The following is a 26,405-nucleotide window of genomic DNA, read 5'->3' as shown; positions in this document are numbered from 1 at the left end:
AGGGAAGAGAGGACAGGGAGAACATGGGTTCTGACGGATTGGAGGGCCTGGATGTCCAGTAAGGGGGAGAGTAGAGAGGGAGGCCATGTAGGGCTGATGACAGGAAGAAGAGCCATGGAAGGGCTGAGTGCCATGGATGGACCGTCCCTGTCGGGGAGATCAACCGAGCAGCGGAGTATGGTCCAGGGGCCAATAGAAAGCTGGCCACGGTCGGGTTGGCAATTCCCTTCATCTGTAAGATGGCACTGTCTGCAGATTAACAGAGCATTGCTGGAATCCTGGTCCGGATCCCTGGGCCAGGCGACTGGTCTCACATTCCACCTAGCTCCACCCCTGACTGAGCCCGCTTCCTCCTGCTAAGCTTTATCCTGTTTCAGGTAGGGGAGCTCTCAACTTAAGGGTTATAGGAAGGATTCATGTGATGCTTGGAACGCAGTGTGCGTTCAGAGCTGTTCTCCAGAAAGATTACTCCCAGGACCCCTGGGGTGCTGTCCCTACCGCAGACACCTAAGGGTTACTTGTCCTAATGGTCCCGGGTATTGCAACATCTCAGGAACTCATCTCTCATTCAACTTTTGTTGTCCTCAGAGGAAGTGGCTGGGTCTGGTGTGGGGAGGAAGTGTGCTGAGGATGTGACCCCGAGTGTCGACCCCAGCCAGTTTCCGGGGGGCCTCAGCTCAGTGAGCGGAGACACTGGCCTTCAGCAGTAATGTCAGAGGACCCTGCCTGCCCACCTCAAGGTGGAGCTTCCGTGGGAAAGGGAGGAAAGCGGCAGGCACATACCTCAGGCACACAGTTCCCTGGTGTGTGTTTGGGGAAGCTTCCTATTATATGCTGGGAAACCCTGGGTGAATCAACACTTTGAAGGTTTAAAACTTCACCCAAAGTCACATAGCACATCCTGGGGGCTCCAGCTGCCCCTTGCTTGCCCTTTTGGGAAATCCCACACACTGTTGCCTGGACCAGGCTGCAGCCCCAGCCCACAGGCATTCCCTGCTGGTAAAACATTTAGAAAAATAAGACAACTTAAACTTTTGCCTTCCTGATAGCCAGGGGAAAAAGGGAGATATGAGGTATGTTAAAGAACAATGAAGAAAAAAACCATGATCTCACAAATATAAAATAAAAAATGTCAAAGATGTTGTTTTGACTCATTCACTGAGGGTAAGTGCAAGATGTAAAAAAGAGATTCAAAAGAGAATCAGGAAAAAAAAAAGAAAAAACAAAGGAGAATTAAAAAGAAAAACCCAACAGATTTACAAAGGCAAGCAGGAATGCAGACATGAATTTGCTGATAGAGGCAAAAATGGCTTCCACAGACAGAAGTCAATAGCATCCCTCTGGATAAGAGTTATTTGTATTACTATGGGTTTTGTAAAAGGAAAGGCACAGATTCAAAGAATCAGGTAACTGGACGTTTTCTAACACCCTTCCAGATTAACTTTCTGCCTACTTCAAGGTCTTCTGGGGGCTTCCCTGGTGGCTCAGACGGCAAAGAATCTGCCTACAATGCCGAAGACCCGGGGTTCAATCCCTGGATCAGGGAAGATCCTGGAGGAGGGAATGATTACCCACTCCAGTATTCTTCCCTGAAGAATCCCATGGAAAAAGGAGCCTGGCGGGCTACAATTCATGGGGTCGCACAGAGTGGGACACAACTGAGTCACTTTCATTTCGCCTGCAAGGTCTTTCACAATTTTTCCTGACAGGTGTGAGATTTATCAGCTGTATTTTTCCAACAGATTCTGAGCAACTCCTAAGGGCTAGTGGAAATTTTCAGGGGGAGGTTGGACATCACCAGAAAGATAACCCACTGTCTACCAAGGGACCACCTGCCCTCAGCCTTCAGGCTAGGACACCTGAATTTGTCCACACACCACAGTGGATCCCTTCTCTTTATCTTTTTTCCCTTTGGCTGCACTGCATGGCATGTGGAATCTTAAATTCCCTAACCAGGGATTGAACCCACACCCCTGAAGTGGAAGTGGAAGCTCAGAGTCTTAACCACTGGACTGCCAGAGAAGTCCCTGATCCCTTCTCTCAGATAACTCAAGATCCCAAATGAATGTAAAAAACAAAATTCAGCTGAGTAAATTTAAATACTTTATTGGCTTCAATCAACAATTCGTGAGTTAGGCAGCACTCTGTCTAGCAAATAGAAAGGACCTCCAAACAGCTGTACAAAGTGAAAGGCTTTTATGGGCAGAAGCAGGTGGGAAGAGGAAGTTTTGAGCAGAGTGGGTTATTTCAGGGAAAGTTACCCTCCTACTATGGGGCGCGAAGTGTCTATGAGGCGAATCACTTCACTGATACATGCGCGTTAGTCATTCAGTCGTGTCCAACTCTTTGGGACCCCCAGGACTGTAGCCCACCAAGCTCCTCTGTTCATGGGATTCTCCAGGCAAGAATACTGGAGTTGGTAGCCAGTATTCTGGAGATCAATGGGAAGCCTGATCTTGCCATTCCCTTCTCCAGGGGATCTTCCTGATCCAGGGATCGATCCAGGGTCTCCTGCGTTACAGGCTGATTCTTTACTGTCTGAACCACCACTGGTACTGGCTAGGTAGTTCCAGACTGACTGGTTAAAGGAGAGGCTGGTTAAAGGATTATTTTCCTGGGAGAAGCTGAAACTGCAATTAGGTATTAAGTCTTGGTTTGCTGTTGTGGGGCTTAGCACAAGTGAGTCCGTTTTGGGCCTGTTGGATCTCTCTCGCTTTCTCTTTTTCTTTTCTCTCTCTTCTCTTTCTGACACCAGGGTGCCAGAGCATTACTTTACAATAAAAACAATAACTGTGGAGTGGTGGCCAGAGGTCAAGTGTGATTGCTTAGATTTAAAACAAACGTCTCCAATGTATTAACTCTGAGTACACATTAGTTATTTCAGACTGGCAGCAAGGGAACTAGCGTGGACAGGAGCAGTTCATCAAATCGTGTTCCAAGGGCCTGGGACTTACATAAGACAATGCTTTCGGTGGGGACAGCTTCCCACCCCAGGGCTGCAAAGCCATCGTGCTCTTGTGGGCTGTGTAGATCACACCTGGATCCTGAGCCAGCACCGTTGCCCGGAGATGCCAAGTGCTGCCTATTAATCAGAAATAATGAGCAAGGCAGCTGTGGCTTCTAATCACACAAGCCCTCTGGAGTATCAGATGGAGACCAATTAGCTGAGGCACCAGGCAACAAAATTCTGCCTTCCCAAGCAAAACATCAGAAAGGGCTTGATCTCCTCAGCGGCATCCTTGGGCTCCAATGTCTTGCCTTTCCCCAGGTTTATGTTGATCTTTTCTTGCTCCAGGGTGAGCTGGAGGCTGGTTCCAGGGTTGGAACTTTTGGAAGCAGTAAACGCTGACTCCTGGAGTGGAGTTGAAGGACTTTATTTTTTTGGCCACATCACGTGGCGTGTGAGATCTTAGTTCCCTGCCAGGGGTTGAACCTGGTTGCCTCCTGGAGTAGACGGTCAGAGTCTTAACTACTGGACCACAAGGGAAGTCTGACCGTTAGTTAATTTATTTTTAGGCTAATTTATTTCTTTTGGCCATACCCCATGGCATGTGGGCTCTTAGTTCTCCAAGCAGGGATCGAACCTGCACCTCCTCCATTGGAAGCACAAAGTCTTAACCACTGGACCACCAGGAAAGTTCCCCTTACCCCGACTTTATTTTTTAATCTAAGTTCCTTTGGCCACCACCACTCCCCCACCTATGGCCACCTCTTTCTTGGGCCACATCATTCATTCTCAGTTGCTTGTGTTCATGCGTGCTAAGTTGCTTCAGTTGTGTCCTACTCCGTGTGACCCCATGGACTGTAGCCAATCTCCTCTGTCCATGGGATTCTCCAGGCAAGAATACTGGAGTGGGTTGCCATGCCCTCCTCCAGGGGATCTTCTTGACCCAGGGATCGAACCCGCATCTCTTAGGTCTCCTGCATTGCCAGGCGGGTTCTTTACCACTAGTGCCACCTGGGAAAACCCTCCGTTGCTTAGGAACTCTCAAAGGTCCGTGGGTGGTACAAAAGCCAGTCTTTGAGACGTTAGAAAAAAGTCTTCCCTTCTGGGCAGGTGATTAAGGACAGAGCCTCTGCCAGGAATGTTTCAGCTCCCACAAGGCATACCTAATGTACCCTACTGTGTGTGTGTGTAGGGGGGCAGTCTCATATTTTTGTGATAGAAAAAATTAGCATTGAATATTGCTATTTCCACCTCCAGGGGATATTCCTAACCCAGGGATCGAAACCGTGTCTCCTGTGTCTCCTGCATTATAGGCAGATTCTTTACCTCTGAGCTATCAGGGAAGCCTAAATATATAGTAAATAAAAATAAAAATCTTCAGCTCATCTGTTACCTTCTTGGAGCATCTTAGGTTTCCTCCCAGAAAAATCTCTGCCGACGAGCCTGTGTGTGCATTTTAAACACACACAAATACACACACACACACACCCCAAGGCTCACTGCAGCACTATTTACAATAGCCAGGACAGAGAAGCAACCTAAATGTCTGTTCATTGACAGAGGAATGGATAAAGATGTGGTACCCATTTACAGCGGAATATTGTGCTCTGTGCTCAGGCATTCAGTTGTGTCCTGTTCTTTGGAACCCTTTGGACTGTAGCCTTCCAGGCTCCTCTGTCCATGGGATTTTTGGGGTAAGAATCCTGGAGTGGGTTGCCATTTTCTCCTCCAGGGGATCTTCCCAAATGAGGAATCAAACCGGCGTGTCTTGTGTCTCCTGAAGTGCAGGCAGATTCTTTACCCACCAAGCCATTAGGAAAGCCCAGTTGAATATTACTCAGCCATAAAAAGAATGAAATAATGCCATTTGCAACATGGATGGACCCAGAGATTGTCATACTGAGTGAGGTAGGTCAAACACAGATATATGATATAGCTTATATGCAGAATCTAAAAAATGGCACTAAGGAACTTATTTATAAAGCAAAAATCGAGACACAGATGTAGAAAACAAACATGGTTATGTGGGGAGGGGGTGAAGAGGGGCGTAAATTGGGAGATTGGGATTGACATATCCATGCTAGCATATATAAAATAGATAACCAATAAGAACCTACTGCATAGCACAGGGAACTCAATACTCCGTAATGACCTATATGGGAAAAGAATCTGAAAAGAATGAATATATGCCTATGAATAACTGATTCACAAAACATTGTAAATCAACTACACACCAATAAACACACACACACACACACACAAGTACCTATTCTACTGTAACCCTCTGCTCTGAAAATTCCTTTTTTACTTAACACTAGATCTCAGCTACCAGTTCCATCAGCACCTGAGGGTCTTCCTCATCCTTTCTACCTAGCATCCCAGGGTCATTTAACCAGCCTCCTTCTGCTGCATGCATTGGCTTCAAGTTCAGTTTGCAAGTGGTCCGTCCAGTTTTGCTCATTCCCAGCTTCTCGAGGGACATCTTGCTGTGACCTCAGGACACAGCACACTCACTTTCTCCTGCCTAAAATCTCAGAGTCCCTGTCCCCCTTCTCCCTCTTGCTGCTGCCCTATTTTGCTTCTTTTCACAACTGGAACTCTTCATTTTTCCCCAAATAAAAATAGTCTTTCCTTTCAGGTTATAAAAATGGAAACTATTCATTGGGACACACTCAGATGCTACAGCAAAAGTACAAAGAAAGTGACTATCACCTGCTATTCCCGCCTTTCAGAGGTCACCGGGTTGGCTCGTGTCCTCCAAAGAGCACACGGCCATGGACATCCTTATGTAAGTGGTGTCATCCCCCCTGTGGGGGTTTATCCTCTATGGTCCTCTTAATCCCCCCTCCCACGTGTGGAACACAAAGATGGCTCTTGGAAGAGCCGCCTGTACTCCCGGGCGTTCCTAACCTCCATGACCTCAGTTCCTGTCTCTCAGTGGAAACCACTGTGCAGTCACCTATGGCCTTCCTGTGCTAAGTCAGAAGTTTGGGACTTTTCTGAATGTCAGCTGGTTGACTGAAAAATACGGGAGCCCCAGAAAGGGAAGCAGGAGCCCTGGGCTCTGGGATGGGCTCCCTCCCGGGGACCAGCAGGTTGGGCCTCTCAGAACTGTCTGTCATCACTGAGCACCCCCTTCACGGGACCCTTCTCTAGGATCTAAGCCATCATGCTCACCCCGTGTCCCCAAGTCCAGCCTTTTCCCCAGATATTCTGCCTCTCGTTTGTTCTTCAGAAGTCAGCATTCCTCAGGGAATTCCCTGGCAGTCCAGTGGCCAGGACTCCACAGTCCTGCATGCTGTGGGGCGAGGTCCAAAAAAATGAGAATAACATCCATCTCATTGAGAGGGCTCACTGAGGTGACGCATGTCCAGGGCTCAGCGCCTACAAGGTGCCTTAAACGCCCTGTCGATGATTATGGCTGAGGTAACTGAGGCTCTGAGAGGGGAAGGGACGTGTCCTGTTCTAATCTGTAGCCACTTCAGGCCTCTAGTATAAATCGCAGGTAAAACACTACCCTTCATTCCTCTATGGAGAGCTGGCTCTGGGCATAACTGGGAGACCCTGACTTCAGTGCCTTCCCAGGCTCAAGACGGGTGTCCTCTAAGTCAGCTCCCGGGTGGTGAGAGGTCCTGGCCTAGGGTACCAGAAACTAGGCCTGCTGCAGGCACTCCTTCTCTTCCTTCACTAGTTTTTGATTAAATTATGTGAAGATATTCAATTAGAGTCCAAGATTCAGAGGACTCTGAACCCCCTGGAACTGTATGTAAAATGTCTGTGTGTATACGTGTGAATGCATCTGAGCATTTTTCTGGGAACAGCTTTCTTTAGTTTTGCTAAGGAAGTCTGTGATCCGAAAGATTAGTCATTAGCCTGGTTTAAGCCTCATCACTTTTGACCTGGACTACAGCCTAAGCCTCCAAACTGGTCTCCCCACTCCTTTCTCAGTCCTCCACCCACCACAAGGGTATCCTTCTAAAGTGCAATGCTGCTTCTCTTTCCCCTGCTTAAATCCTTCCATTGACTGCAGTGGACTAGATTTCTTGTGTGATATTTAGAGTCCTTCATGATCTCACCCAGTCGTTTCCCGTATCCTGCCACACCATAATCCATCTTCTCTGTCCTCATCCCGTCCATGTACCTATTCTCTGCCTTGGCTACACAGAACATTTCATTGCTTCCTGAATGCATCAGGCACTTTCTCATCTCTCATCCTTTGCAAATGTTTCCCTGTATTCCATTTGACAAACCCTTATTCAGGCTTCAAAATCCAATTCTAGTGTCACCTCCCTTGCAATGTCTTCCTGACATCCCGTCTTCCTGTAATTAGGCACCCCTTCTATGCTCTTACTCCTTTATCACATTTATCACACTAGATTGTAGTTGTGTATTTAAGTGTTTGTCACCCGAGTAGGTATGAAGCTCTCCTGGAATGCACCTAAGTAGGTACAAAGCTCTTTTTTTCTTGGAAGAAAATCTATGACCAACCTAGGCAGCATATTAAAAAGGAAAGACATTACTTTGCCGACAAAGGTCGGTCTAGTCAAAGCTATGGTTTTTCCAATCGTTACGTATGTATGTGAGAATTGGACCATAAACAAAGCTAAGCGCTGAAGAATTGATGTTTTTGAACTCTGGTGTTGGAGAAGATTCTTGAGAGTCCCTTGGGCAACAAGGAGATCAAACCAGTCAATTCTAAAGGAAATCAGTCCTGAATATTCATTGGAGGGACTGATGGTGAAGCTGAAGCTCCAATACTTTGGCCACCTGATGCGAAGAGCTGACTCACTAAAAAGACCCTGATGCTGGCAAAGATTGAGGGCAGGAGGAGAAGAGGGCAACAGATGAGATGGTTGGATGGCATCACTGACTGAATGGACATGAGTTTGAGTAAACTCCGGCAGTTGGTGATGGACAGGGAAGCCTGGCGTGCTGCAGTCCATGGGATCGCCAAGAGTCGGACACTACTGAGCGACTGAACTGAACTGAACAGGTGCACGTCGGGCTCGGCCCCGCCCCCTGCTGCCCCGCCGGAACTACGTTTCCCAGAAGGCCCAGTGTCTTGGGCATGCGCACTGGAACGCGAGGAAGCTGCGACGCCGAGTTTCACTCAGGCTGCCTCTTCGTTAGAGTGGGAGCTACAGCGGGAGCGGTGCCCAGGCCGAAGCGGAGCTGCAGTCTGAGCGCGGCGGCGCCCTCCGCCCGCCTGCCTAGTTCCCTTCAGTCTCGGTGAGAGGGGCGGGCCGGGCCACCTGCTTGTCGCCTCGGGCTGGGCTCCCGGGGCCGCGGGGGAGACGGAGCCGAGCTGGGACCGGAAGGGGGCGGGCGTGGGCGTGAGGGAGGGTTGGGCCGGGCTGGAGCGGCGCTCGGGGGTGAGGTCCCGGGGGATTGCGGGGACCGGCGTCCGGCTGGAGGTCCCCGGGGCCGGGAGTTGAGGGGATTGAGAGTCGCCCGCAAAGCCTTAGGACCGGACGCGGTGGGGAGCGGGGACGCCGAAGGGCTGGCGAGGAGAGGCGCGCAGACCCTGAGAGTTTGGCCGGTCGGGAGGAGAGTACCCTTTCCCACAGGGCCCGGAGGAGGCGGCGGCGGGGCCACCGGGCTGCCCTAGTGAGGGTGTGCGTCCCCCACGGGGGTCTGCCTCCCGGTGGACGGCTCCCTGGAGCCGGGGGCTATACTTGTGAGGAGTTCGCTTAACTAACTCCGCTTTCTTCGTCTCGAGTAAGGTCCGCCTTCCAGGAAGTGTCTCTCTTGTGGGACCCTGGCTCACTTTTGCGGGGTGCCAGTAGCTTACGCTGTGAAGAGGACTTACAAGACTTGCCTCCCACTTTGCCCCCGAAACTACCCTTTCTCAAGTCAGCTACTGTCCTCCACACTGGTTCCTCTTCCCTAAGTGCCAGTAGCGGTGGAAATAGTGTGTGCATAGACGCTTGGCCGCTTAAGAAACTCAAAGTATTTCTGCATGCCATCGTAGCTCGTCTAGAGCGCTAGAAGGTGGACTTTTTCTGGTAATCAGGCTTTACTTAAACCATCAGGGTAGCTATAGCTAGGCTTCTTGTTCATTTACTGTGTGACCTTGGCAAACTTATGTTCTGTAGTTTGTTGATTTCTTGGATGCTCACAAAGCAAACTGGCTTAAAAATCCTTTCAGGCCTTTCTGTGAAAGGGCTTTTTTTTTCTTTTTCTTCCCCTAACTAGCCCCTTGATTATTGAGTGGGCAGAGGGAGACTACTGTACCTTCTGCTCTGTCCAGGCTGTTGGAAAATAAATCTGGTGGTTTCCAGTCCCCAGCCGCAGCACACAGACCCAACATCTGTGCGTTCGTTTTCACTAACTGCTGTTTCCCAATTTAAAACCCGATCGTCTTCTTCCTTGTTGGCAAAGGTGCCTTGGAATTTGTGTCGCTGAGTCAGCAAGGCTTTCAGATTTGCCCGTTTTTTGTTGTTTGCGTTTTCTATCAAGATGGGAATCCGCACAAGTCATTCCTGCTAAGGATCTGGTATCTCCATCAAGAAGGCACTGTTTGTGCCAGCTCTCCACAGAGAAAAGGTGAGAGCCACGGGGACTTCATGTCGCTGCCTTTCCAATCTGGTTTTCAGTAGAGAAAGTGCAGACTGGGGAGGGGGAAATTTGAGGTCCCCAGGATGAAAGTGAGCCGTGGGAGTGGATTGTTGATTGCCTCCTGTGTCAGATAAATTCAGGTGGCTTCTTGCCAACAGCTTCTCCTGTTTAACCAGTCTTAGAAGCTACTTTCTGTTTTCACACATGAATTATGAGATGAAGGACACGAGTCAGGATTTCTGCATTGGAAATTTTCATTTCTTTGGTCCCTTGAACCTCTCCTGGGTGCTTTTTGTCAGGGCCTCTGCTCGGTGCTGAGGGTGCAATGATCAGCCACAAAAACTCTGTCTTCCAGGAGCTCATCGTTTGGTGGGAAAGATAAAACATAGACAGCGACAAGGTGTTGTCGCTGTGATCCATATCGAGGAGTGGGTAATCACAGGGCAGAGCCCAGCCCACCCCCACCCTCGCCCAGGAGGGAAGGTACAGAAGGCTTCGAGAACGTGAGAGCCAAAGTGAATTGTGAAGAAGGAGTAGGACCCAGGAAGTAGGGGACGAAGCCAGGCAGAAGAGTCAGTAAATGCAAAGTTGTGAAGAGACCCGGCATGTCTGGGTCACTGTAAGTGTGACTCCAGTGTGGCTGGGGCAGTGGGATGGATACAGGGCCGAGAAGCCTAGAAAGGTAGGCAAAGGGCTGAATGTGGGGGCTTTTGCGTGTCACGCCAAGACTTGGGGGATTTTAGCAGAATTCCAGGAAGGGCCTTGCTAAATGAGCACCCTGGCTAGAAAGCATGGAACGGAATGGATTGGATTGGATCGGATCGTTCTTCTTGTGACTATTTGCTTACATCATGCCAGCTTCTAGTAGAGGGAGGTAGACAGGGAGGTTTGTGCTCTGGCTGGTCTGTGAGCTTGTCAAAGAGATAGAACGGCCGGAGAGAACTGTGGAGGACAGATACAATGCTGTAGAAGTTGATGAGGGCGGGTTTTCTTGCAAGAGGGCACATCAGGGCATCCCGGAGGGGTTTAACTGGGTGGCCAAGTGGGTGGGGTTCCGGGTAAAGTTGAAGCACAGAGCTGGGTAAACTGGATGTATATGGGGTAGCAGGTCATCACTTAAACTCTCTGGAAGGAGTTGGGGAGGGGGAAGTGTAGACGGAAGAGGGTTACTGAAGAGAGGTGTGCTGGCAGATAGTGTTGACAAAGAGGGACCAGGCTGATGGACTTTCACCGTGAGCCACGAAATGTGAACAGTGTTTCTAGACCTTGAAGGGAGGTGTGGAAGAGGCGGGGGGCAGGACTGTACTCCAGGAAGCTCTGCCTCACCCCTGTCTCTGAGGTGGGTGAGGAGGTGAGACAGTTGGAGAAGCCAGGTGGGAGAGTGTGCTCATCAAGGTGAGAGACTGAAAGGTCCCAGCTGGGTGCTCACAGTGGGGGCTGAGGAGGCCAGAGAGCAAGCCAGGGCAGCTGCTGGGCTGTGGGGAGAAGCTGGAGGAGGGGCAGCCCAGAGCCAAGGAATCCAGGAGGAAAGGGAGAGAAGCACGGAAGGTGAGTTTGACTTCAGACATGTTGGAGGTACCTAAGAGACAGCAGGAATGGGGCCACGGACGAAGCGTCCTGCGTTCGTTCCACATGTGCCCAGGAAGCTGTGTGCCAGGGTTTGTGCTCAGCACTCGGAGATGAATTAAACAGTCACCTCTGTGGGTTTGTTTTAATATTCACCTCAGATAAACAGAGAACTGGATTGCTCCACACTGATCACCCGTTCACACATGGCCTACTTTTATTTCCTAAGTTATTTTTAATGAGTGTTGTAAGTTCCTGCATTTCATTCATTCACAACAAAAGCCAGGATCTTGAGACAGAATACATATCCAGTTTTTGATCTTTCTTCCTGTTCCCATCCTGAGATATCCATTATCCCCTTGCTTTCGTTTTTATCTCCTTTTATGGTACCTGGGTATTCCTAAGGAACCTAAAAAAATATTGCTACAATTCGTCTGTAGTATTGCATATCACTTGGTTCATTTGTCTTGAATATTGAATAATAGTCCATGGTGTGAACAAACCAGTTTCTGCGTCTGATCTTCCATTTATGGGCACCTGGTTGTTTCCAGGTTTTTGCTGCTGAGAGAGGGCTGTTCTGAACACTTCTATGCATGTTCCCTGTTGCACCTACTCAAGAGGTTTTCTTGGGTGTGAAATGAGGGGTGGTGTTTTATTATAGGGTAAATAAATATTCAATTTCCATAGCTGTTACCAGACTCTTTCTGAAGTGGTTGTACGAGTTTGCCCTCATACACTTCCACACTTGCTCCACACTCTTGCCAACACTTGATATAGGCTGTTTTTTTTTTTTTTTTTTTGCCAGTGGAATGGGTATAAAATGGGATCTTTGGGATCATGGTTTCTTTGTCACCAAACCATAATGTCAAGCATCTCTACATAAGTTTATTGGCATGTGTGTTTCTGTAAATTATATCCTCCTCTGCCAGTTTTTCTGTGGGGTTCTTGGCATTAAAAAAAAAATTGATTTGTAAGAGTTTTTTTTATGTATGCTTGATTTTGATCCTTTGTGCTTATTGCACATATCTTTTTCCAGCTTGTAACTTTCTGTTTTCTTTAAGGCACGTTTTGTTGAACAACCGTTCTTGATTTTAACACAGTGAAATGTATCTTTTCATTTATAGTCAGCGTTCTGTGTCTCATTTGAAAAATCTTTTCCCGACCATAATCCTTGCCTTGTAAGAAGCCCATGCCCCGCTGGAGGGGACAGGTAGATAATTGCACTCAGATGTCACATGGACATTGGCGATTAGATGTGGCCTCTTCTCCCTGCAGGGCAGGAGTGGGTATAGGAAAGACTTCACAGGAGATTAGGAGATGAGTGAGTGGACACTGTGGTGGGTGGGGGCCATGAAACAGCCTGATCAGTTCTGGGCCGTCCCTGAGGTTGCTGATGGCTGGACCAGGGATACGGGCAGGGTATCTGAAGAAAGATCTGGACGATCTGAAGCCGTGGGAACAGATAAGAGAGTCACGAGGGAGTGCGGAGAGGAGCGGTAGACCAGGGCCTGATTGCCCGATGCAGGAACGGTGTGGCTCTGGGAAGCTGTCGGGCTTTCCCGGGGAGGCCCGGGCCACGTGCCGCCTGTCGCGCTCTCAGGTGCTGTGTTTCTTCCTCAGGTGTTGGGCGAAGCCCGACGTGTCTGCAGAGCGCAGGCGTGCCACGAGGGAGGCTCACCAGAGCCATAAGCACTCTCCCAGTTTTTAATAGAGAAACGGGTTCAGAGAAGTACTTCTCAACTATCCGGACAGTGAGAGCACAGCGTGGCTGGCAAACCATAGCTCACGGGCCAAGTCAGCCCACAGCCTGTTCCTGTAAATAAAGGTTTATTGGGACACAACTACACAAGTTAGTTCACACGTGGCCCGTTACTGTTTTCACACTGCAGAATTGAGTAGTTGCAGCAGACACCCTGTGTTCTGCCAAGCCTACAATAGGTACTTTCTGGCCCTTTACAGAAAAGGTTTGCCGGCCCCGCCCTGGGGAGTCGTGGTAACTGTGGTAACCTTGAGAGCGGTACCGGCCACCACAGTGGTGCAGCTTGTTGTCGCTAGCTGGGTAATGAATCTGGGTCAGGCCTGCAAACATTGCCAGGTTTTCTAGTTTTCAAGAGAAGCTGGAAATCTGCATTGATTGACTGATTTATCCTAATTTTAAAACATTGGCTCAATCTGTAAATTTGCCAACTGTAGTAGGCTGAGCAGACACATCTGGCAGGCTGATGTGCCCACATCAACTTCTCCCTCTGCAAACTGATTTGGGAAAGCTGTGACTGGGTTTCCCACGTAGCTCAGCTGGTAAAGAATCTTCCTGTAATGCAGGAGACCCCGGTTCGATTCCTGAGTTGGGAAGTTCCCCTGGAGAAGGAATCAGCTACCCACTCCAGTATTCTTGGGCTTTCCTGGTGGCTCAGATGGTAATGGGAGAAGGCAGTGGCACCCCACTCCAGTATTCTTGCCTGGAAAATCCCATGGACGGAGGAGCCTGGTAGGCTGCAGTCCATGGGGTTGCTAAGATTCGGACACAACTGAGCGACTTCACTTTCACTTTTCACTTTCATGCATTGGAGAAGGAAATGGCAACCCACTCCAGTGTTCTTGCCTGGAGAATACCAGGGACGGCAGAGCCTGGTGGGCTTCTGTCTATGGGGTCGCACAGAGTCGGACATGACTGAAGCGACTTAGCAGCAGATGGTAAAGAATCCACCTGCAATGCGGGAAACCTGGGATCCATCACTGGGTTGGGAAGATCCCCTGGAGGAGGGCATGGCAACCCAGTCCAGTATTCTTGCCTGGAGAATCCCCATGGATGGAGGAGCCCTGTGGGCTACAGTCCATGGGGTCACAAAGAGTCAGATGTGACTGAGCTACTGAACACAGCACAGCACATACCTGTGACTTCTAAGGCAACTTGCTTATCTTTTGCCTCAGTTTTCTCATTTATAAAACAGAGATAATACCCTGCCCAGGATTGTGAAGATTAAGTGAGAACACGTAGAAGATACTTAGCCAGCACTGTGCCTGGTAATGCATAGTAAGCTTTTGTTGCTGGCCACTGTGGCTGCCATTGCTTCCTCAGCTCCCACATTCTGGCCTCAGGGTAGGCCTGGGAACCAGAGCTCAGCCCTCTGATGATCTGTAGGTGGTCAGTTTACTCCTGGCCAAAGAAGTGGCAGCAGGTTCTTGGTGGAGGAGGTTGTCCAGGGAGCACCTGTTGGTCACTGGGGCCCACCCCTTGGATACTGTGTGGCTCTGAACCCCATTTGGGATAGTCTGCTCAGACCTGCCTTTGGAGGCCCCAGACAGGCACCAGCCAGAAGAGAAGTTTCATTTCCCAACTTGCAGCCCCAGCGTGCAAGGGACAACTCAAGTGTTAGTCCTTGCATCCTTCTGAAGCCCTGTAAGGTCTGAGTGGCACTTGATGGATCCATCCCTTGTCTGAACCAAAGCCCTACCTTGCAGTGCTCCTGTTGTAATAATCCAGGCCCTTGGATGGTGTGTTCTTTGCACTTTCTGGGAACTCAGGGGTGGGGCGTGTGTCTCTTGGCAAGGAGGCACCATGGTGCTTTGACAGGCCTGTTAATGAAACCCCATTGGGACGGGAGTGGCTGTCTAAAGTCAGGATGGTAGATTAACAGCGGTGGGGGTTTGGTTCCTATTTACGATATTTTGAAAGTTGTGGGCATTGTAGAGGTTTGTTTCTGATAACAGAAGTAAAAGTTTCCCACTTTAAAAAATGGGAAAAGTTCAGAAGTTAAACCAAAGGTCTCCTGCAGTTTCTCCACTCAAAGGCAGCTGTTGTTAGCATTTGGGTACATTTCTACCGAGTTTTCTCTCTGCTTCTCTTTAACCAAGTTAAAGTAGTGCTGTGGGGAATAGCTAGCTTTATGTTGACAGTTTTCCTTTAATCTCCTTAGATAGATTTCTTAATGATTGGGTCAAGGCAGGTGAATATATATATGTATAATATATATATATATTTTGGTTTGGCCTCACCATGAGGCATGCAGGATCTTAGTTTCCTGACCAGGGATTGAACTTGCACCCTCTGCAGTGGAAGCATGGAGTCTTAACCACTGGACTGCCAGGGAAGTCCCCTGAGTGAATGTTTTTAAACCTCTTGATACATATTACCAGACTGTTTTCTGGAAGGGGTTTATCCCTCCCAGCAGTGTGACTTCTCAGTGTACTCTTGCGGGACTGTGTATTGAAATTAAGTTATTTTTATGGCTTTGAGAGGCAGAAAAATAATACTGCATTGTGTTAGAAACAACATGTTTCTAGCAAATTAGAACATTTCTTTGCTGTGTCTCTGCACAGGATTCGACTTTCCCAGGTCCACGGGAGTGCTTTCTGATGGTGCCCGGGTGGCCAGCTGCCCGTAACAGGTCTTTCAAGGCCGTGCTCTGATTACTGGTCATGCTCACCGTGTCAGCTGCTGGGGTGTGGAGTTGCAGGCCCGTGCTTCTGGGAAAGCACCTGAAGGAGAGGCAGCTTAGAAAATAGGGCTTAAGGTCACCCAGTGGTCTCCAGCGCGTGCCCCTCAGACGCCTCTGTCCTGCACAGCAGCTTCCTGGGCCTCCCGGAGTCGGAAATGGAGGGCGCCCTCTGCGGCAGAGCACCCCACGTTTTTACATTTTGTGTTATCGATGGGAGGCATGCAGTCACATTTGGGAAAGGGTTCTGCTGTGTATAAGAGACTTGAAAAGTCATCCAACCCCCTGAGCAGTTGAGCCCAGGAGAGGGGCTGTGACTGTCCCAGGGTCATTGCGTGTGGACCCAGGGGTGAACTGCCCACTCAGGCTTGGGCCAGGCCGCTTAGTATTTCAGTGGGACTCAAGGGGGAGGAAATGGGTCCTCACGTGTTGGCACATTGATAATCCCTGAGTCTGGGCACCAGTTTAAAACCACACTCGGGGCTCTTTTCCTGGAGGCCTCAACTGTAAGGGGATCCACTTGTGTGGTTCCCCGACTTGGAGGCCCACAATTAGGTGGGATGAGTTTCACTCAGATTCCTGTGTCAGCTCAGATCTTGTTCTAAAGCTTTCCTAAATCCCCTCGGAATAGAAAGACTGTCAGACACACGTAACTCTTCTCTTTTGTGTCAAACACCTCTCTGGTAGAACAGCAGGGTGCTGCTGTGCCTTGGGACCAGGAGCCGGGAAGGGGTTGCTTGTGGCTAAATCTGATGGAAGGCAGGATGATTTTTCTTGTGGTCAAGTTGTTAATACATTTTTTTTAAAGATAATTTTGGTCCGATAATCATAAGTAATATGATCGTTGTAGAACATCTGCCAGTATAGAGAGAAGTAAAGAACATATATCCCATACTTAACTCCATCACCCCTAGTAACGTGTCAAGAGTTGTTCCTTCCAGCTTTTTAAAAATTAGCTTATATAAGGTAGAAAGAACATGGGCTTCATGGTGTCACAGACCAGCCACCTGACCTTGAATAAATTTTTTATTTCTTTTGGCCTCAGTTCCTGCGTCTGTAAAATGGGGATAGTTTCTACCTTCAGGGGCAATTGAGGGTTGAGAGAGTGGGATGACAGGAGCTGGGCAGAGTGCCTGCCTCGTAGTAGACGTTCAGTAAATGGTGCGCCTGCCTACCTGAGAGCATGATATGTGTGGTTACATACCCTGTGTTTTTAATTTGTCATGAGAATTATCCTGGGTCTGCAAGCCTTTTCAAGACTCACATTCTGTCATTGGGATGTACCATAATTTATTTCAGAATTCCCTGATTCCACTATTGTAAAGTATTTAGGTTGCCCCCAGACTGAGGCTTTTTTCCCATGGCCAATTAGAATAATAGTTTTCATAATTAAGAGCACCCTAAATAGCCCCATCATTAAGATCCAAAACAAATTAGGTTTTTGAACTGCGGCTTGGGGATGGTTGAGGCTGTAGCAGAGAATGGGTGCCTTGACTGGCTGCTGCGTGTGTGTAATTGCTGCCTTTGAAGGGGATCGCACTGGGCATCCTGGGCCTTGCCTCAGGCCCCTGGAGTGAAAGGTGCTCCTCCCTTGTTGTGTGTGTTTGAGCCCCTCTGGGATTTGGGGTGTTTGAAGAACTGCAGCTCCAGCTTTGGGTCAGCCTCGGCTCTGCCCTCAGGGAGTTCCCGTTGAGGGGCTGTGGGAGAGGGGACAGACGCTGAAACCAATAGTTGTGGTCCGGTTCGGATAAGCGGGATATGCGGTGAGGACGCACAGGAAGGTGGAGTCAGCATTTTCCGGCGAGCACCTGGTCAGAGGGCTCGGAAGGGGTGCTCTGGCTGAGTCTGGAAAAATGGGCAAGTTTGCTGGGGGCTCAGATGCAGAGAGGATGGGACTCCAGACACGGGCAGCAGGATCCACGGCTGGGAGGTGGGAAATGGCTCCGGATGTTCTGGCACTTGCTGGGATTTGGTGCAGCGGGACAAAAAGTGGAGGCCTTGGTATTAGCGGGGACAGTGGCCGGTCATGGAGGGGCCGTGTGCTGGGTCTTTGTTGTCTCTGGGTCTCCAGGGCCCTGCCAGCCTGGACTGTGCTGTGCCTGCAGACTGTAGCTCTAGCTGAGGTTCTCGAGCAGAGTTCTCAAGCTGTTTGGCAGACTTCTCCAAGTCGGTTCACCTGGGGATGTGTGAACATGCTGGAGCATACCACGTGTGCTGGTAACTGGGAGGCCCCCCTCTGGCTGAGAGATGAGTGATGCCTGTCAGGAGGTGCCAGGGGAAAGTCTGGGTTCAGGAGTAATTGGCCCCGAAACCAGTCCTGTGATTTGTACCTGGATGTTGTTCCAGGGACCTCTAATTGCAGGTGCTGAGCTAATAAAGCCTCCAGCCATCTCAGGGGCATCCCAGGTCTGGTTCTCCAGGGTGGGAAGTGTGCTTTTGTTGAGGTGGTTGCAGCTCAGGGGCGGGCCTGGCTCCCCCAGGTGTGCTCAGAGTTATCTCCGGCCTGACTCACCGCCTGTGCGCTCAGGTAGCACGGAGCCGCCCTGGGCCACTGCTCCTCCCCCAGGCTTGAGGGGTAGGCAGGGGTGGGATGGATGGGGCAGGGAAGGGGAGGGAGGCCCAGGCCTGCTTTTATCTGCTGGGTGCCTTAGCACACCGGTCCGTCTGAGTCCCTGAGGAGAGCGCTTAGAGTGGAGGGTGATGGGGCCGTGTCCAAGTGAAGTCAGGCTGGGAGGGCCTGGCCACCTTTATCAGCAGACACGGCGAGTGGAGCGCAGCAAGCGATGTGTGGACGCCAGAGCCCATGCCCCTTGCTTTTCACATGCTCCAGGTCTGCCTTCCTTGTGGGGCAGATGGTCTTAGCCTTCTTGCGGAAACCCTGCTGGAGTGCAGTCTCAGGGGCAGCAGCGAAAGCCCAGGGTCCCGGCCTCACTAGTGGCCGTGTAAGCAAGTTTCTGAAACTTCCAGGGCCTCAGTTTCCTCATCTGCAACGTGGAAATAAAATCGGTGCCTGTGCTTAAGGGGGTTGTGTGGGAACTGGAGCAGATGCCGTGACTGGGGCCCTCTTGGCACCAGGGCCCTCCATGGATGTCACAGCTGAGGGTGCGCACGGCTTGAGACGCAGGCTCCTCTTTCCCTCCCCCTTGCTCCCTCTCTCCTCCCGAAGTGGGGCCTGAAGGCGGAGCTCGAAGTAGAGCCCAGACTGAGCTTTCCCCACCAAGAGAAAGGGCATTAGCTCGGGTTTATCTGGGTTTGCACTCTGCTGTCACTCAGCAGTATGTGTGTGGCCTTCAGGAATGCCTTGACTTCTTGGATCTTTGGTTTCCTGTCCATAAAGTGGGAAAAATACTGCCTCGACAATCTGTTCCGCGTAACTGAGACGTTTGTCACTGAACATCGGCCCCGTTCCCCTTGCACCCCCGGAGCTGGTGCCCTGGCCACTGCCACCCTGTGTGCCCACAGCCCCCCTCTCCTTCAGACACTTGCAGGCACCGGAATCGTCCGCTGCTCCTGAATTTAGCCGTGCTTGGAGCTAATCCCTGTCAGACTCATCCTGCCTGGCATGGCCCTTTCTGGGGCTGGAGATGGGGCTGTAGACAAGGCCGACTTGCGGGGTGTCTGCCCTCTGAGGGGGACAGAAAGACAGGGACCGCCATCACCCCCATATATGTTCCATGGTGCCGTGGAGGAGTTCATGTGATGGGTGGCTTGGGAAAACCCCAAATGGTGCAACTAGGCGGGGGTGACTGGGAGAAGGTCTTGGGAGATGGGTGTAAAGTCTCTGGAACTGGCTGCTGGTCAGCGAGTCCTGGGACCCGGGAGTGGGGCTCAGAGAGGCCGGAGAGGGAGGACCTCAGCGTCCAGGGGATTTGAATATCCGTCTTGGGCTCCATGCTCCACGGTTAATGGTGCGGGAGACCAAGGTGGCCTGGAGACCTGGCTGGGGCTAGTACCCACCCCAGCTTCGAATCCCTGCTCTGCCATTGACCCCTGGGCTGCCCTTGAGCCCCTGGTCCTTTCTGAGACTCTGTTTTGTTTTTTTCTAATCTGTAACACAGCAGGTACTGTGTTTGTACTAACAAACCTACTTTGGAAACTGTGGCAGCCTCGCACAGGTATAAAGCATCCTCATGGCCCCAGTCCACGAAGGATTTGAGGCAACTCATGAAAATATGCTGTAAAAAGATACACTTAGTGGTTGGGCCAGAGGGAAAGTATTGGTAAAAGGACAGAAGCAGGGCTGATGGTTGGCACCAAGAATTCAGTCACTGTGTCTTCCTGGACATTTGTAGAGGTATGGGTACGGCTTGATTGACGCTGGATTCTTCCTGGCTGCTTGAGCAGAGAGATGAGGTATTTGGTTCACGAAGCTTTTAAGGTATTAGGGGAAAAAGTGACTGGAAAAGCATGATCTTTTTCCCTGCACCTAGACCGACTCGGGCAATGCCATCGTGTGTGTGGGTAACCGCTTGTCTGTCTTGTTTACAGGTCTCCTGGCAGCACTGGGCAATGAACCCGAGACTCCAGCCCAGCGTGGTCTGAAGCCGCTGGGGAAGACAGGGAGTCCTGGGGAAGATGGCCATGGCCCCAAACCCTTCCCTGGCTCAGGTGTATGCCAGCCCGGTGGCAGTGGCCGTGTGGGAATGGCAGGATGGGCTGGGCACCTGGCACCCCTATAGCGCCACCGTCTGCAGCTACATCGAGCAGCAGTTTGTGCAGCAGAAGGGCCAGCGCTTTGGGCTGGGGAGCCTGGCCCACAGCATCCCCTTAGGCCAAGCTGACCCCTCGCTGGCTCCTTACATCATCGACCTCCCCAGCTGGACGCAGTTCCGCCAGGACACTGGTAAGACCCTTCCTGCCTCTAGCATGTGTCTAGGTGCCTACTTCGGGCTGGGCATTGTGCTCTGTGTTCAGGTCACAGAGTTGACTCTCAGCGTCATCCTGCCTCTGAAACCCACAGGGTCAGGGGGTGGACGCCGAGTGATAGCGGGTACCACACAGTGTGTGAGGTACCACTTTGTGGTACAGGGTGCCTTGAAACACAGTGCAGAGGCCGTCCCAGCCCCTTCCCCTTGTCTCCCAAAGCAGAACTGGCTGTAGAGATTCGAAGGTCTAGCAAGCAGGAGGCAAGCAGACCAGCCAGCATGGGGGTGGCATACCATGCTAGGGAAGAGGGCCTGGTGATGAGTTCTGGCTCCTGAAGGACAGTTGTGTCACCTGGGCGGGTTACTTCACCCTCCAGTGCACTCATGTTTCTTTCTTTCCTATGTGTATATTAACAGTATGGGCTCCCCCAGTGGCTCAGTGGTAAAGAATCCACCTGCAATGCAGGAGACCTGGGTTCGATCCCTGTGTCGGGAAGGTCCCCGGGAGGAGGCCATGGCAACCCACTACAGTGTCCTTGCGTGGAGATTTCTATGAATAGAGGAGCCTGTCAGGCTACAGTCCATGGGGTTGCAAAGAGTTGGATGTACTGAAGTGACTGAGCAGCTGCAGCAGCATTGATCAGTGTTACTGAGAATGGGGCCACCAACTTCTTCCCAGAGCTGTGCCTTGTCCCCCTATATCAGTGGTTCTCAGCCGAGGGTGACTTTGTCTCCTGGTACATTGGGCAACGTGTGGGGACATTTTTGACTGTCAGGACTGTGGGGTGGGTGCTACCGGCATCCAGTGGGTAGAGGCCTGGGATGCTACAAAATAAACATCCTACTGCATATAGGATTGGCCCCAAGACAAGGAACTGTCGGCACAAAATGCACTGGTGCCCAGCCTGAATAATCCGGCTTTGATCCCATAGCAGCCTCCTCGGGGGTGTTAGGACTCAGGTTTCCAGGCAGCGGATGCAGATAAAAGTCCCTCATGACATTTGCAGTCACCAAGAAAGACAGCGAGCAGGATAAATAATTCGTGACCCATGTATGGTTGGGTCAGTGAGTGTTTATGAGGGTGTGTAAAGTGTAGGGAGAGCTTATTCTGAAGTTAGAGCTCATGTGGCCTGGTCACCAGGAAGGGCCAGGCACAGGCCAGGGGGAGGGGCAGCTCGTGCAGGGTTTTTCTGTCCCTTTAAGGGACTTCAGCTTTTCTTCTGAAAGGAGGAGGCCCGGGAGGACTTGGGCAGAAGAGTGACATGATCTGATTTGGGGGTTAAGTGTATCCATCTGGCTGTTGAGGTCAGGAGACCAGGTAGAGAGTAATCGCAGTGATCATCTTTCGGCAAGTACTGTTGGAAGGATGGCCCAAATTGATTTTTTCCTTTCTCCTTTCCTTAATTGTGCATTTTGGTTTATTCATATAAGCTAACCACAGGTGTTTCCTAATAGTTGCTACCTGAGAAGTCCAGGGGAATCCAGGTACATCCATGTAAGAAAAGTCTGTAAAAGTTAATGAGTTTCTGGGACTTCTCTGGCTGTCCTGTGGTTAAGACTCTGTGCTTCCACTTTGCAAGGGGTCACAGATTTCATCCCTGGTTGCGGAACTAAGATCCCACATGCCATGGGGCCAAAAAAAAAAAATGACAAAAAAAGTTAATGAGTTTCACAGAGTCTTAGAGACCCTAAGAACTGCTTACGGCATAGTACATGGAAATAGGAAAGGTTTTCACTGTGATGATCAGCTGCACCTAAACGTATGTGCTTAGAAGACTAGACGGGTAGGAATATATTGCAGGATACGAGGTGTGCTTTCCTCTCGGTGGTTGGATTAGGGATGATTTCATCTTTAGACATTTTTGTTTAGGTTTCTTCGGTCAGCCCGCACAGGTTTCATCATTAGGAATATTTTGAGATGCCTCGTTGAGTCTGAGCCATAGCTGGTCTTTGACCCAAGCGTCCAGCATCCCCTAGTACAGCTGAGAAAGGCCAGCTGCCACTTCACCCCTTTGGTCCACAGTTTCTTTGCACAGAGAGCACACTCTACCTTTCATCCCAAATTTGGAGAGAGTCGTCAGTGTCAGCCTTTAGGTCAGACAGCAGCATGACCCATGTATATATACTGTGACCACATTATCTTATGTTGGTTGCAGGGGGAAAAGAGAATTTTAAGCTCCCCTGGTTTGAGGGTGGTGAGGGGCTGGCAGACAAGCTGTTGACGTGAGTCCCTCCGTCTGACACAGGCACCATGCGGGCCGTGCGGAGGCACCTGTTCCCGCAGCGCTCGGCCCCTGGCCAGGGCGTCGTCTGGGAGTGGCTGGGTGACGACAACTCCTGGACGGCCTACGAGGCCAGCGTCTGCGACTACCTGGAGCAGCAGGTGGCCCGGGGCAACCAGCTCGTGGACTTGGCGCCCCTGGGGTACAACTACACCGTCAACTACGCCACCCACACGCAGACCAACAAGACCTCCAGCTTCTGCCGGAGCGTGCGGCGCCGGGCGGGGCCCCCATACCCGGTGACCGCTGTCATCGCCCCGCCGGGCCCCACAGGCGTGGCCTGCTCCTGCCATCAGTGCCTCGGCGGTGGCGCCTCCGGCCCCGCGTCAGGCCGCTCCCGCCACTCCATGACCAGCCTCCCCTCCTACCCCGTCCTGCAGCCCCCCAGCAGGACCGCCACTGTTTGGGGGACGCACCAGGCCTTTGCTCCGTACAATAAGCCCTCCCTCTCCGGGGCCAGGTCTGCGCCCAGGCTGAACACCACCAACCCCTGGGCCGGGGCTCCGTCCTCCCTGGGGAACCCAGCCCTCTGCCGCTCCAGCCTCTCCCATCTGGCATCGCAGCACCAGTCCTCAGGACCGTCTGCTGTCAGCGCAGCCAGGTATCTGGTGTTCCTGACGGCTGTTGTGTCCAGCCGTGTGCTTTGTCAGGGCCTTGGGTTTCCGCCCTTGTTTAGCTGGGAAGGCTCCCCCAGTGCCTTGAAGACCTGGCGCCTGTCTCCTTGGCCGTCCCCACTACTTCGTCATCTCCTTTGCACATGTCACGTGGTGCCAAGGGGCCACGGCCATCCACAGCCTTGCATCCCACCAAGCCTCCATGACCTCTGGCACGGGAGGGCTGGTAGTTGCCACGTGGGTTAAAACTCAGTGATCTGTTCATTGGCTCAGGAGAATCAGGCTCTCTGAGCAGTTAGATTCTTTGGCTGTGCGTGTGTGCCCATAGCTGGGTACATGAGGACATTTCACTGACTCCTGCTATGTGCCTGGCCCTGAAATCACAGACATGGAAGGTCCAGTCCTCTCCCTAAGCCCATGGTCTCGTCCAGGAGAAGGCTGAAGCCCAGTTTTGGTGTTTAACAGTTGGTTGAGGAAGGAGCAAAACGCTGAGTGTGTGGGGGTGGCAGCCGGTGATGTAGGCTGGCTACTGTGCTGGTCCCTAGGGCACCCCAAGAAAGTGAGGAAATGGGCCCCGTGTAAGTTAGGTGACACTTTAAAAGTGGGAAAACCCTGGAGTGGCCAGTGGTGGATACTTCTGGGGTTCTCAGACACCTGTCCCTGACCAGGGGCCTCGGCGTTGATCATTATTGAGAGTCTGGGGCCTGCAGAATGTTTTGAGGATTCACAGTGGTGGCTGGGATGGGGGCAGATTTCTGAGAGAGGGTGACCTCAGCAGGTGGTGACTAGATGTGGGGACCTGTGGCTGCCCAGTTCCTCAGAAAGTCAGCATCTTGGTGCCAACTCATTCACCCAGCTTCCCAGTGTGGCTGAAACCTCCTGCAGCTTCTGGGGCCTCTAGTGTTTTCTCCAGAGGACCTGTCCGGCTTTGATAAAACAATGACAGCTTCGCTCACTGAGCACCCGTTACAGCCAGGCTCGGTTTTCCCGAATCCTCCCCACGGCCTGTGGTGGGTGGTGTCCCCAGATTCCAGGGGAGCATGTTGAGGCTGGCGGGATTGGCAGCACAGCCAGGACATGGCAGAGCTGGGCTCAAACCCAGGCCCCCTGAGGGCCGCGTGGGGCACGTGGAGCTCTGGAAGCCATCTGAAAGACGGAATGAGAGAAAGACGCGGCGTCCTGATGGGTGCGTGCAGAGGCTGCCGCTGCAGAGAAGAGGGTGGGCCCACTGGCTCCCGGGCTCTTCCTGCACGTCTTTTCCTTTCTGAAGTTGGGGCTCATGGATCTGAGGTCTTTCTGGGAACTGGAAGCACGGGTAAGGCTTGGGCCTTCCCCAGAGACATAAGCATGCTGGGCTCGGTGCCAGCGCAGTCCCTCCTGGTGCCCTGCGAGGCCCCTTCCAGTACGCGGGTCAGTCTGTTTTAGAGAAAAACACGTCACATCTGCCAGCCCAGAAGGGTTATCAGTAAGTGTGAAGCCGCTTTTACGACTCAGTCAGCTTTGCCCAGCCTCCTGGGGCTTGCATTCTGACGCATTAACTGAGGGAGGTTTCTCGAAGGTTCTAGAGCTGGGATTCTGGGAGGAGCCAGGCGACCACTTGGGCTTTGTTGCTTCCTTCTGGCACAGGGCTCCCCTTCGTCTTCCTGAGATTTCTCTGGAGTCTCCCCTCCCCAGCCTGAGGGCCCCGTCCAGGCAAGTTGCAGAAGGGAAGGCTGTGGGGCCAGGCAGCCTCACCTCTGCTGCTCGGTCGTGCATGTTGCTGCTTGCCTTGCCACCCTGCCTTGTAAACCAGGTGGGAACTGGGCCAGCCAGCTCTGGTAGGTGAAGAAGGGTCAGAGGGGCCTGCCTCCTGACAGGGGGTTCACCTTGACCTGGACCATCTCTTCAGGAGTGGGGAGGGGCATCTTTCACTGGCAGGGGTCAGTCTTCCCGCGTCTATAGTCTGCCATCTCTAATGGCTATTGTAGAGCCAGAAGGGTCTAATTAATCCCTGACCTCTTCACCCAGCCGAGCTGGGAGGATTGGAAACACTTGGCACCTCAGTTCTTTAGCGGCTGTGGTGTAGTTTCTCCAGGCCAAGTGAACATCAGCAGCATCAGGTGAAAGTTACCAGGTGTGAGGAGAAGGCGATGGGGTGGGCAGCGCCACGGACTGGGGAAACCTGGGAACCAGCGGCGTTTACTGGTAGCCCCTGGGAAGGACCTGTGAGTGAGCAAAATGAAAATCTGTGGAGCCCCTGTGGGTTCTTTTTTTGAAATGCACATAGTTTCAAATCCCTTCTTGCTCAATCTGGGTAAAACCTCGGCTGACGGATCTGCCCTGTGCCTCAGGAGCCTTTCTCTGAGTGAGTAATCCATCGGGAAGATACGTGATTTGTCACTGAGCCGCCGGGTTTAAGTAAATTTCCTGGTAGCTGAAGTTTATCCCTTTAAGCACCAAGACTTGTGTTTCAATGATGCTGGATGGAAGACTTTACAAAATGTGTCACGCACACGTTGTTTAATAGCGGGTGTGCCGGCCCGTTTGGCTCTCTGCTGACTCGGGGCAGTGATTGTAAGCAGCCCTCTGTTGCAGCTTCGCTGTGGTGAGGCTTCGGGGGTCTTTGCCCCTGCACTCACCTGGCCTAGGAAAACGGCTCTCATTTTCATCCATCTACTCTGTTCTTGTCACTGCTGTTCTCCCAGCCTCTGAAAGTTGCACCCTGCTGCCTCCTGCTATCATTCAGGCTCTTTAAATTTGTGGGATTGGGGTCCTGGACTCCAGTGGGACCTGACTCCTGACTCGCACGCTGTGAGCCCTCTGCTCAGCTCTGTTCTCTACGTCTCTCTTTTCCCCTTGTAAGATTATCGAGTTGGCCAGGGCAGTTGCAGAAGTTTCCCTTTGCTCTGACAGGGCTCTGGTGGTCGGGATTTAGTGAGGGTCCTGCGGCTCTCCAGAAACTCCTCGCTCCACTGGGACCTGGGACACAGCGGGCGTTTGGATCGCACTGCACACTGAGCCTGGCAGCCACCCAGGGGGCCTTGGGGGATTATTCTCATCTTACAGAGAGAGAAAGTAAAGCTCAGAAAGGGGACTCGACGTGCCCCGCAATGGGCGCTGGCACTGGGGTCTCAAGGCTCTGTCTGCATCTTAAGCAT

General features: G+C 51.6%; 1 protein-coding gene across 3 annotated transcripts in view; it reads left to right on the top strand.

Annotated features, from left to right (window-relative positions):
* The first annotated feature begins 8,018 nt into the window (after nt 1–8,018).
* Nucleotides 8,019–26,405, top strand: part of DTX2 (deltex E3 ubiquitin ligase 2) — a 33,738-nt gene continuing 15,351 nt past the window's right edge. For 2 of the 3 annotated variants that reach the window (XM_055410093.2, XM_055410090.2), the window contains exons 1-3: nt 8,019–8,176; nt 19,996–20,350; nt 22,619–23,255. In XM_055410093.2, coding sequence (XP_055266068.2) covers nt 20,083–20,350; nt 22,619–23,255 — 905 coding nt within the window. In that variant the 5' untranslated portion in view covers nt 8,019–8,176; nt 19,996–20,082. Of the gene's footprint in view, nt 8,177–9,406; nt 9,494–19,995; nt 20,351–22,618; nt 23,256–26,405 lie in introns of all 3 variants that reach the window. The other variant, XM_055410092.2, reaches the window with a different exon arrangement.

The sequence above is a fragment of the Moschus berezovskii genome, chromosome 27 (assembly GCF_049115385.1).
Source record: "Moschus berezovskii isolate FMDL1 chromosome 27, NW_MosBer_1.0, whole genome shotgun sequence".
Lineage (NCBI taxonomy): Eukaryota > Metazoa > Chordata > Mammalia > Artiodactyla > Moschidae > Moschus > Moschus berezovskii.
The sequence above is the reverse complement of the archived record's forward strand: the minus strand, read 5'-3'. Positions and strand labels throughout refer to the sequence as shown.